Here is a 12602-nt window from a genome sequence, read left to right as displayed (position 1 = left end):
CAAATTTTTTTAATGATAATAAAATGCTTAAAAACACTGAGGATACAGTAGATCTGGAGTGGGCCTTCCTTCATGGTTTCCCTCTAACTGACCTCCTTTGGTTACCCCATCAGTTTCACCCAAAACTCCAGACATTCCCTAAAGCTGTTTTGGATACCTTAAATGTTTGGGATATTAAGCTTCCAACTCATGATTTTACTCTTACTGCCAGGACTGTAACTCTTTTAGAGTTTAGAGAGATCATTACATCATCTCCATATTGGATGTGTCTGGGTGTGGAATATCTAGCTGATTTCTTTTCTCCATGTTCTATTCTCCCTTTTGCAGACCTTTGTGCCAAACTCAATTTAGGTCCCTAGCCTGGTTCTATTTTCTTCAACTTAAACATTGGGTTTCCCACATGAATACTGGCCCCACTACTTTTCAGATACCCCCGAATCGAGTTTTCAATAGACTTCGAAAACTTCCTCCTGTAGTGCCATATGCTTTTGGTACTGCTTTCTGTCGCCCCCAGACTTGACAGATAAGACTTTTGTTCAGCTAAAATGGGAAACTGACCTCCAACGTACCTTCACCCTTAAACAGTGGGAATCTATCAATCTTTCCTCCTTTTCGCTCTCTAAGTGCACTAATCACACTAAAATACGCTATACCTGACTACCTCTATATTACAAATTATTACGTCTAATCTCTGCTGGCATCTCTTCCATTCAGATGGTACAATGTTTCATACTTTTTGGGACTGCCCTGTTTTACATCCCTTCTGGATTGTGGTATACGCTCTCATACAACATGTTTTAGGCCTTAGTTTAATCTGCTCGTTTTGTCCTTGGTCACAGTTTAATTTCTGCTAGAGCTACTAAAGCTCAACATTGGATTTCTCCTCCCCCCCCCCTCCATTTGCTAAAGTTGTCTCAAAACTCAATTTCATTTTGAAATGTAATCTAAAGAGGTTCCATACTCTACTCTTCCCCTATCATGAAGTGGTTTTCATGGCACATATATTTCACAGAGGGTAAGAGTAAGGGTGCCCCTCTCCCCCACCCCTGCAAACTCTAGTTCATGGAGCTCCTACTCCCCTTTCAATCTACATGAGTCTCCAATGGCGGAACCAGATGTTTGCTATATTAACACTATCACTTTGGGTGGTTTTTTTATTAGCATTATGTCTGTAGATGACCTGTCCTCCTACTTCACTTTTGGTTTTTCCATCCCCGTTGTTTTCCACCTTTCTTTTTTCTGTATTCCCATAATTTTTGCATATATTCAATAAAAATATGTTATATGGAAAAAACACTGAGGATAAATGCAAGAAACATTATATTTCTTTATTGCTGCTGCACACAGACATAAACTACATGAGCAGGTGTTTTTTCATTTTTGACACACAGATATCTTGTAAACAACCTTTTTGCAGATTGTGAGGTTTGGATATTATATGTTATATTTAGATATGAGCGCTCTTCCCACCTGTCTAATTATCCATTCATAATAGTTCGCAACCTTTGTGTACACTCCAGGGAATCCAGCTTCGCCACAATTCTCACCCCAGCTTACTACTCCCCAAACATAGGCCACATTATTGGCATCATAGCACACTAGTGGTCCCCCTGAGTCACCTTTGCAGGCATCTATAGATCCATCATAGGTACCTGAAACAAAACATAAAACATACATTTTTGTAACATATTTATTTTAAATATTTCAAGATAAGTTATTTGCATTACATTATAACACAGGAGGCACTATTATGTTAAGTATGATAAATACTTCATAAATTCACCTTTGCGTGGTGGAAGGACTCATGTGTTTAGCCAAATATGCACTAAGAACCTCAAAAATGCCCCATATTATTTGCATTCTATTGTATGTGTTTTGACTATCAGTGTTCTTAGGTCCTGATTCATTATGAATCGAAACTGCGAATGCAATAGCAATTACGTATACAGTCTCACTGCGACAGAATGTTAATCCATTTCGATCGCTATGCCATCACAGCACCACACAGGGATGCCCACCTTACCTTATACATATCCGTAATGTTTAGCAAGACTGCGAAAAGATCGGTAACATTGAGTACAATCGCAACCTCACGCACACTTGCACAAGCTCTGACCTTACTCAGAAATTGCTAACCTCGTTGGACGCTGTGAGAACACAAGCTGCATACGGCATTGCAGTGGCTAATTTATGCACGCCCCTGCAACGGCGTTCAAATGCACTGGCACTTCTGCGTTTTACCGACCACCCCGTCACCTCCCACAAACGGCACTTCAATCACTCTGCAATGGGTCTGCATAGTCAGATCACAGTCCCAATCGCAGGGGCTAGTAAGTGCACGTGCACTGCGATACATACGCATGCACAGATCGCAACAATTGTCTGATGGTGTGCGTAATCGCAGTTGCGATCCTTGCTGAATCAGGCCCGTAGTGCTTACTTGTGCACCAGCACCTTCTTTTTCGTGCATGGCACTACAAATCTCAGCATGGTAGCACCTCTTATTATGTATAAAATTAGGGTGTGCGTTCCAGACCCTCCCCTATCCCCATTAAATTAATATTAGGAAATCACGAACAAAAAATTACAATATTTATTTATTTTTATAAAATGATTTCAGGAGTATTACAAATAAGTAGGAATTGCTGGATAGTATTAGTGGGACAGTATTTCTATCAATATTATATGAATAATTAAAATGCAGAGGTCCTATTTATCATTCTCACCAAACCATTCACATAGTATATACAGCAGTGTTCAACAAGTTACATACTCTGGGCTTGATCACAGGTCAAATTGCATTGCACGCTTGGAATAAATGCAGATCTTCACTTGTATTCAGACGTGCCCACATCTATGCGCTTGTGGAAGTAGCCGTCATCACGATCAGCTTACATGTGGACAGTTCTCTACCTGGTGCAAGAGATCAGACAGATCTCTGCATATGCTTAACTCTGAATAGCCTGCAATTCCACCTACACGCCTATGTAACACTTAGCCCACCTGCGAATTCCCCGTTGCCACCCAGTTACACCCACTCAGCCAAGTGTAGATGCAGCGGAATCACCGGTTATTGCTGAATGTTGCATATGCTCATCCGCAAAATGGACTTGCGTGCAACTCTGACTCAGCCCATTCTGTCTACATCGGTTGTATCCGCATAATGACCCCATTCAATCTGCCAGCCTTGTGCCTCCATTCACTGTGCCTGCCCTTTGATTATTGTGACTGCCCTATACTTTCCATGGCTATGGTAATCTTGAGTTCCCATTTTTTTATGCCAACTAAAGCCAGATTTAACACAATGCATTCAATATATGTGCCTACATGTGACCTTCTATACAGGGTGGGCCCATTGGACATCCTCATGCCGCACCAACATGGCAAAGACTGAACAAAATAAAAAGAATGTTCATGACAGCCATTGTTCTACAAACAGAGCTTTCAAAAAAGTCTTCCAGCAATCACTCTCATCAGCACCTCCAGATGTATAACCTATACAATCTACGTTATTCTTACAGTGCAAGCACATAAAGAAGCATAGATTAACCATTGCAATCTACATTACATATACGGAACTTGCCGCGCTCTTTTAGTTCTCTGCCAGAGTGTCTCCCCTAAACCATGAAGCCCTAAGTGATTGCCTGGTTCCACCTAATGGCAACATCAGCCCAGCTTGCATGCATAATATGGAGAAATATGATTACTTTGTAATAAGAGGAATTCCTGTACAGCTCTGGGTGATGTGATCATTTCATCATTTAGTGTAATTTCATAGCATTACAACAGTACACACTAATTATGTGTCTACCAATTGTAGGAACAATATTTTGCACAATAATATTATCCATAGTATGAGCTGAGCTAAGCTTTTTTTTATTTATACATATCATCTAACAGCATTTTATATTGTACAGTAGTTGGCTGTGAGAGAGACTTTGTAGCACAGAGCAATAATTGTTTAGTACAGGGGCACAAGTGTAAGTGGCTAAAAGAAAGGTATTTAAAATCAGTGGGTGATATGATCCTAATTTAAATAAAAGATGTCTGTTGGCAGAGGACTGGTAGGACTAAGGGCATGTGCAATGCATAAAAGGGGTATGGATATTTCATAGTCCGGATTGAGGGCATAAAAGGTTTTGATCCTTAAGGCTTCCGGCATGTCTATGTGGCTCTAATGCCAGCCATGTGTCTCTATTGATCACTAAGTGATGGTGTGCCTTTTTTGAATAAATCATCTCCCAAATCTGTGCAAGATTATGACATACGTTTAAACTTACTACCCATACTGTGGAACTAGTTGCTTGAAAAGCAGAAACACAATCTCCTTGGTCGCGAACCACTGTTAGGGCATATTGATCACAATCTGCACTTTAAATGTGGATGTGATGAATATATCACGTCTATATTTGCAATGTGGATATTAGAATTTTGACGGAAACTTAGTAAGAAGATCTTGCTTGGATAAGAGCCCATCCTGGTGAAGAGCTGGAAGCAGAGTGAGAGCATACCGCTATCACTCTGCTCCCTTGTTCAGGTCTTCTGTGCGTACTGCGCATATGCGGCCATCGCATTCCGGAGCTTGGGAAATCCGATTGCATTGCAGCTCCCATGCTGCGATCCCTCTTTGGTACCTGTGGGATCCTAAATATTTGTGTATACACCAAAAACATGTGTGTTTTTCGGGGGATATCCTACAAATATTAATTGGTAAATAGGTCCCATCGTTATCCAAGCCTACTTCCATAGCTACTACAGAGGAGACTATTCAGCCACTCGTCACTCTGGAATGGTAAAAGTGAATTGGACTATTAGTATGTGGGACAGCAGCACCAATACAATAGTTGGGTAAAATGTGCTTAGTCATGCGCTTCTCTACTGAAGTGCAACTAAAAGGCGCAAAATGAGTAACATTAAAAATAAACAATGAAATGTGATCTCTGCCAGCTACACTATGAGCTACTGCAATAAGTCCTTTTGTGATGTGTGCTCCCTAAAATTATGTCCTCTGCACCCCTTTATCTCATTTCAATAATCATGGCTTTAATTTTATATCAATAATCTATTTCTTGTTCTATTTTGCAAAACTAGGTGCACAGCATGGTCCCTACTCAGAACCTAGCAAAGAGCACGCTGACACTCACCCAACACAGAGTCACTGGTGCAAACATCTGCTATTCAGCAAATGCCGCTATCTACAGTACATCCTCATTAACAATTACTTTCTACTACATATAGGGCCTGATCATGAAATCTCATGGAGCTGATATGTCTGGTGGAAATGTCATGGGAATGTTGTGGGCGTGTAAACAGACATCCGCGTTCTTTTGGAGTGTGTAGTTGCAGGTACAACGCCTGTTTCTGATGGATCTTTTGCGCTTAGCATGGGGTGGGTGTAAGTGACCATACTAATGATGATTGTTATGGCTACGGGTGGACAAACAGTTGATAGGCTGGCCATCCGCATGACGGCGGCTGGTCATCATTATGCTGTCATGTGGAGGTCTGGAGCTGTAGCTCCATCCGCCTGTTGATCTGGCGGTAGATGCAGTTGCATTCAACTAAGAATCAGGCACTTAGGGGCCTATTCATGATGTTAATTATCAGGGTCCGAACGGACCCCGATAATTAACATTCTAATTCGCCGCGGCCACTGGAGCAATTCAGCATTGCTCCAGCGTGGTGGCAGCTGATGTGAAATCCTTTTTGGAGCAGTCAATCTTTTCACTGCTCCTGTCGGAGCAATGACGGCGGTGCGCATGCGCGATCTACAGGTCACGCATGCGCACAAGAGCCCCGATGTCCAGCGGAAGGAGACGGACACGGGCGGAGGGATCTGAAAGGATCCCTTCTCGCAACCCGGACCTACTTTCCATAGGGTGTTGCAAACCCCAAGCGGGGGTATTCGCCATCTGAAAATGGCGAATGCCCCCGCAGTCAAGCTCCGAATATATATTATTTTCGGAGCTTGATGAATTCTGTCCCCATACTAGTGTATGGGGACAGAGGGCCATTCTGCAAACAGAAGGTAAGTAGGAGATATCTGTGATATCTCCTGCTTCACCTTCTTAATGAATGGCCCGAATACTTAATTGTCACAATTGCAGGTGAAAATTTGCTTTTTCACCTGCTTTTGTGACAATTAAGTGATGATGAATAGACCCCTTAGCCTGTTCTGCTCTACATAAATGAGACCCAAAGTGTGTACAGAAATTAATAATACTAATATGCTTTGCTATCAATAGTACTCTATTGATAATGTAACCTATAGCAACCAATCTTTACATTATTGTTTAAATGACACAGGAAAAATAACAGAATCAGCATGGTTGTAAGGAGAACAGCACATTTTTCTGTGCACCTGCTTTCAAAAAGTGCCCAACAGATACAAGTCTTACCTGCACATTCCATCTTATCAAGGAAACGTTCCTTGTAAACAATAGAACAATTATCCATCAGACTAATATGACCCCACTTTAGATGAAACACCTTGGAAAACCCTAAAAAGAAAGACATGACAAATAAACATAGACTGTTAAGATATTACTAAATATATTTTTCATGTCAACATGTTTCATATCATAATTTTTACAATATATAGAGTTTATCGTAAGGTATTAGTAATGGAAATAGTTCATCATGCAGTTCATCGGGCGATTGGTATCATTTACAAAAATAAATAAATAATAATAATTAAAAAAAATAAAATAAATAAATATATATATATATATATATATATATATATATATATACATATATATATTACACATCCTATAGGGCTCATTTAAACATGTACAATTTTGCTTAGGATGCACATTTCCACACTGACAATGCGCACCCAAAATGCGTACACTTGCATCTCCTTATGGCTGGAGAGACAGAACATGTATAGTCAAGTGCAGTCTGACTGCAGAAAAGGTGTCTTCTGCTAATATGACAATATTTGTGCCTGCTCCCATCTTGCCCACCTCATTAACCTCTCCCTCTCATCAGGCACTGTATCTTCTGCATTCAAGCATGCCCTTGTCTCCCCCATTCTTAAAAAACCTACCCTTGATCCTAACCTTCATTCTAACTACCGACCCATCTCTCTCCTCCCTTTTGCCTCCAAACTCCTTGAGCGGATTGTCTACAACCGCCTCACCACTTTTCTTTCATCCTACTCCCTCTTTGACCCTTTTCAGTCTGGCTTCCATTCTCTCCACTCCACTGAAACTGCCCTCACGAAAGTCAGTAATGACCTCCTTGCTGCCAAATCCAGGGGCCACTACTCTCTTCTCATTCTCCTTGATCTCTCTGCTGCTTTTGACACTGTGGATCACCCTCTCCTGCTGCATATCCTTCACTCCCTTGGTCTACGTGACACTGCCCTCTCCTGGCTGTCATCCTACCTCTCTGACCGATCTTTCTCAGTTTCCTCTCATGACTCCTCTTCCCCCCCACAGCCTCTTACAGTAGGTGTTCCCCAAGGTTCTGTTTTTGGACCTCTTCTATTCTCCCTCTATACTTCCTCTCTAGGTGAACTCATCTGCTCTTTTGACCTCCATTATCATCTCTATGCTGATGATACTCAAATCTACATTTCCTCCCCTGATCTCTCCCCCTCTCTTCTGACTCGTATCTCCAACTGTCTCTCTGCCATCTCTTCCTGGATGTCCCAGCGATTTCTTAAACTTAATATGTCTAAGACAGAGCTGATCGTCTTCCCACTCTCCTACATAACCTCACTTCCCACTATTTCTTTATCAATTGATGGTATAACTATCTCATCTAGCCCCAAAGTGCGCTGTCTTGGAGTTATCCTGGACTCATCCCTCTCCTTCAAACCACATATCCAGAACCTTTCACGGTCCTGTCGTTTCCATCTCAAAAATATTTCTAAGATCAGACCCTATCTCACCCAGGATGCTACAAAAACCCTCATACACTCACTGGTCATCTCCAGATTGGACTACTGTAACCTCCTCCTATCTGGCCTCCCCAAATCCCATCTCTCTCCTCTCCAGTCAATCCTTAATTCTGCTGCACAGCTTATCTTCCTCTCCAAACGCTCTACATCTGCCTCCCCTCTATTACAAGCCCTCCACTGGCTCCCCTTCCCTTTTAGAACCCAATTTAAGGTTCTCACATTCGCTTACAAAGCCCTCACCCAATCTTCCCCCATATACATCTCTGATCTCATCTCCCTTCACTCTCCTCTCCACTCTCTTCGTTCAACTAATGCATGCCGCCTTTCATGCCAGCTGATTACTTCCTCCCACTCCCGCCTCCAAGATTTTGCCTGCACTGCTCCCCACCTCTGGAACTCTCTCCCACTCCCCATCAGACTCTCCACCTCTTTGCAATCCTTCAAACGGGCTCTCAAGACCCATTTTTTCATCAAAGCCTTCCAGCTGTCATTCTAACTCCCTGATACATACACCTTCCTCCCCATCTGTGTCACCCCTGTTTGTCTTCCCCTCCCCTTTTAGAATGTAAGCTCTTATAAGCAGGGCCCTCTAACCTCTTGTACTTCTCCCTACTTTAGTTTCATCTACTTCTTACTCACCACTAGGGCACCTAACACTTGGTTGCTTATGCTCTGATGCTTATCTGGGTGTTATGGTCACTAATGTAGCAATATATATTATCCATGTCCTGGTCCTGTATTGTATTGTTCTGTAAGTCGCTTGTCTACAACTTGTTTATGTGCTTTGTAAGGCGCTGCGGTACATTTGTGGTGCCATATAAATAAATGATAATAATAATAATAGATGCGAGCATATCTGCAGAAAGGTTTGCCTGATGTGGCTAATCGAACCCTGGATCAAAGACCTTTGCAGTGTAAAAAGACAAAGAATATATATATATATATATATATAACTTTTTACTTTTTTTTAATGTGCAAATATCTTGTACAACTCAGATAAGCATGTACATTTTTAACTACGCAGTTTACATACTAGCTAGGATACCCAGCATTGCCTGGATTGAAGACTGGGCCCTGAAGTGCACCTGCAGCATTTTATTTGTTTACATTGTCCTTGCCTATAACCCCATTCCATTGATCCTGAAAAGGATTCCACTGTTTGCTAACATGCATGCAAACAGTGGCGTAACTACTGTGGGTCCAAGGGGTGCGGCTGCTATGATGTCCGAGCTGTCTCTGAGGCCTGCCGCTCCCCCTGCACCCAGTCACGCACACAAGGTGTGCCGGTCCAGTTATGGCTGCTGAGGGGGGGCCCAGGTGAAAACTGTTTTGATTTGGTGCCGGCCCGCCACCTGATTACAGCTGGCGCAAAGGCAGGCAGACATGGAGAGACAGCGCCAATTTTTGCGAGGCATTCAGAGATCACAGACCAGCAGGCAATCAGCAGTGGTGTCTCCTGATTGGCTGCTGGTCCGTGAGCTCTGATTGGCGACCGATGCCAGATTAAAATTGTGCTGACGCAATCTGTCCATGTCTGCCGCTGCCTGCCAGTACACCAGCTTTAAGTAGCTGGTGGCCCGGCACTGAATCCACACCTGCTGGCTGCTGATGGTGCACAGGGGGAGGCAAGAGGCTGCTGAAGGAACATAGGGAGCTGAGTTGCTGGACGGGGCATAATGTGTAAGGGGCAATACTGTGTGGCATAATGTGTAAGGGGCACTACTATTGTGTGGAATGTGTTTATGGGGGCACAACTACTATGTGGCATAATCTGTAAAGGGCATTACTGTGTGGTATAAAGTGTAAAGGGCATTACTGTGTGGCATAATGTATAAGGGGCACTATTACTGCGTGGCATAACCTGAATGGGCTCTGTGAGGCATAACATGAATGGGCTCTGTGTGGTGGTAAATGTATGTTTTATTTTTGCCTCTGGGGATGGACTTTTAAAATCTTGCTATGTGGCCCATAAAGTTCTAGTTACACCCTTGCATGCAAACACAGAGGGCTGACTAATATATATGGTCACTTTAAAAAGGACAAATTCTGGATTTAATAAGAACTTGCATGGGTCATAAAGTTTGACACTTGCACAGACTGTCTGTGAGGTTAAAATAATTTTGTAGCTTTCACACATGTTTTTGTGCAGACTGACAATTTCCACTGTAGCCAGCCCCGAAACCTGTGTAATGTAAGAGTGTCCCAGTTTTATGGGATTGTGTGACAGTGTGTGGCCCTGACGAAGTTCAAACCTAGACAAAAACCTAATTCTGGTCAAACTATACCACCCTGAACAAATTTGGTGGAGCTAGGTCCAAAACTCTGGGTTTACATAAAGGACAAACAAATAGACAGACAGACATGCTTTCTTGCTTATTATATAGATTATATAGATATGTTTTGGATGCTATTATGTGCAACTCTATATGAGCCTGCTAAGTGTACAGAAACATAGCAATTCCAAATCAATAAAACTGTGTTACAGATGATGAACTTGATGTTTTATGTTTTTAGCAATTCTCATAATGTACCATTAACAGTGATTACAATTTTTCATTTATGAAAAAAGCATTTTCAAAATGAACTGTAGCATTATTGCAACAATATTGCCAGATCATTATAATGACAGCATCAATGCAGAGTGGGGAAATCATTGCCATGAATGGATTAATTAACAGAAAACACTTTGATTACTAACAAGAAATATATAAATCATACCTTCTGCACGTCCCCATCCAGAAACTGTACAAATTTCTCCCACCTTGAACTGATGTGGTGACCAGGGAACACAAGCAGTTACAAGGTTATTGTTAACTTGCATACATTTTGGGTCTTTGTATATATTGGTGACCTCCAGAAGAGCTATATCATTTTCATATGTGCTAGGGTTGTATCCTTCGTGGACTTTTACAGTTTTCACTGGGAAAGAATCTACATCTTGGTCATAAGCCAGACGATCCAACAGCTCAACAATTATTCGATACCTCTGGGGCTGGTTTTCCCTGTAAAAAAATAAATTGTCTATATAAAGATAATACATTTAAAATAATATATATATCTTACATATAAAACTAATTGGTCTGCTCGACTATCTGGTTATGCATTTAGACACCCGTGAACCATTTGGGATGAAACTAACACTAGGTGGTACAATTGGATCCTGGCGAGGTTTTAGGGGGGTTATGGTCCCTGTCAGATCACCCGTTGGTGTACACTGGGTAGAACTTTGACACAGCAGGAGGAGTAGGCAGTGTTTCAATTAGGTTTCAAGTACGTCGAGGTTTGGCTCCCACTCGATCAACTGCCTAGCATGCCTGTGGATTCCTCGGCTGGTCGGAAGCAGCCCTTTCTGACCCGCCCCGGATCTGCGGGCATCAGTAGCGGGTAGTCCTACGCATTTAATAACGTGCAGTGTCATAAGGGGTAGGCTGTGGATATAGGCATATCTGCATGCTCTGCAGGAGCGGTCACCCAGCCAAGGAGTGCAGGCAGGTCTGCGGCGCAGGGACAGGTTGAGAAGAATAATGCAACATGCAGCACAGAGGTGTTCAGTAAAACACTGTCGCTGATTCATTTGGGGTTTTTGAGGAGCTGGTCGGGTCGTTATCCCCTTGGGGAGAAAGCAGCCTTTTTCGTGGCAAGGTTTTGGCATTGGTTTTCATTTATCTTTGACACGGGAGATATCCGAGGTTTCTAAGAGAAATCTAAAATCGGCGCGTGACCATCCAAAAGTCGTTAGGTGTAAAGTGGAGGCGGAAGCCAGGTTGGGGCGCATGTGTGGCCCCTTTTGCTTCCCCCCTTTTGAAGGATTTATGTGCACCGCCTTTAAGGGAGTGCCGTAGAAGAAACCGGGTAAATTTTGTCTTGATACAGCATCTCTCTTACCCAGATTGAGGGATCGGTCAACCACACATTAGATCCGTCAGATTGCTGCGTCGTTTACCAATCTTTCAAACATGCCCTGGAAATAGTACAACGTTTCGGGGGGAGGGCTCTACTAGCGGATATCGAATCCGCTTTTCCGGCTGCTGCCCATTCACCGCAAGTCCTTTAAATATATGGGCTTTGAAGTTGCGGAGCTCAATTACATAGACAGATGTCTGCCGATGGGCTGTTCCATTTTGTGTACTTTCTTCGAGTGTTTTAGTTACTTTTTGCAGTGGTGCATCCAGGCGGGTATAGGACATACTTGTGTGTCCCACTACCTGGATGATTTTCTGCTAGGGGGGGCCAGTAGATACCAGCGTTTGCAAGGATTTACTCTTTTCCTTGCAGGCCTTGTTTGTCGTTATGGGAGCCCCGGTGGCTCATGACAAGACAGAGGGTCCAGTTATGCGCATATCTTATTTGGGTATAGAAATCAATACCATGATAGGGTTATGCCGCTTGCCTATGGAGAAGATGTGGCATTTGGGGGAGTTTCAAGAAGCATTCATTTTGGCAAAAAAGGTTTTGCTAATGCAGTTATAGTCGCTGTTGGGTCTCGCATTTAGAGTCATACCTAGGGCTCGGGTTTTCTGTAGACGGCTAGAGAGAGCCACAGCTGGGGTTAGGAATCCTCATCACCTCATCTGCATCACTCTGGAGCTGAGTGATGATCTGCACATTTGGATGGTTTTTATGCGCGAATCTCCTGGCACCTGTAGCCAATTCCAACTTCAACTGTTTATAGATGCGTTCGGTACCTTAAGTT

The 12602-nt window shown here is 42.7% G+C and overlaps 1 protein-coding gene across 1 annotated transcript in view; it reads right to left on the bottom strand.

Moving 5' to 3' along the window:
* Positions 1-1388: 1388 nt before the first annotated feature.
* CFI (complement factor I) overlaps positions 1389-12602 on the bottom strand; it is a 79690-nt gene continuing 68476 nt past the window's right edge. The window contains exons 12-14 of the mRNA XM_088456387.1: positions 10628-10911; positions 6399-6500; positions 1389-1652 (exon numbers count right to left, since the gene is read on the bottom strand). Of these exons, the coding sequence (XP_088312513.1) occupies positions 1435-1652; positions 6399-6500; positions 10628-10911 (604 nt within the window). The 3' untranslated portion in view covers positions 1389-1434. The remainder of the gene's footprint in view (positions 1653-6398; positions 6501-10627; positions 10912-12602) is intronic.

Source organism: Taudactylus pleione, unplaced genomic scaffold (assembly GCF_031769625.1).
Source record: "Taudactylus pleione unplaced genomic scaffold, aTauple2 ptg000703l, whole genome shotgun sequence".
In the NCBI taxonomy this organism is placed as follows: domain Eukaryota; kingdom Metazoa; phylum Chordata; class Amphibia; order Anura; family Myobatrachidae; genus Taudactylus; species Taudactylus pleione.
The sequence above is the reverse complement of the archived record's forward strand: the minus strand, read 5'-3'. Positions and strand labels throughout refer to the sequence as shown.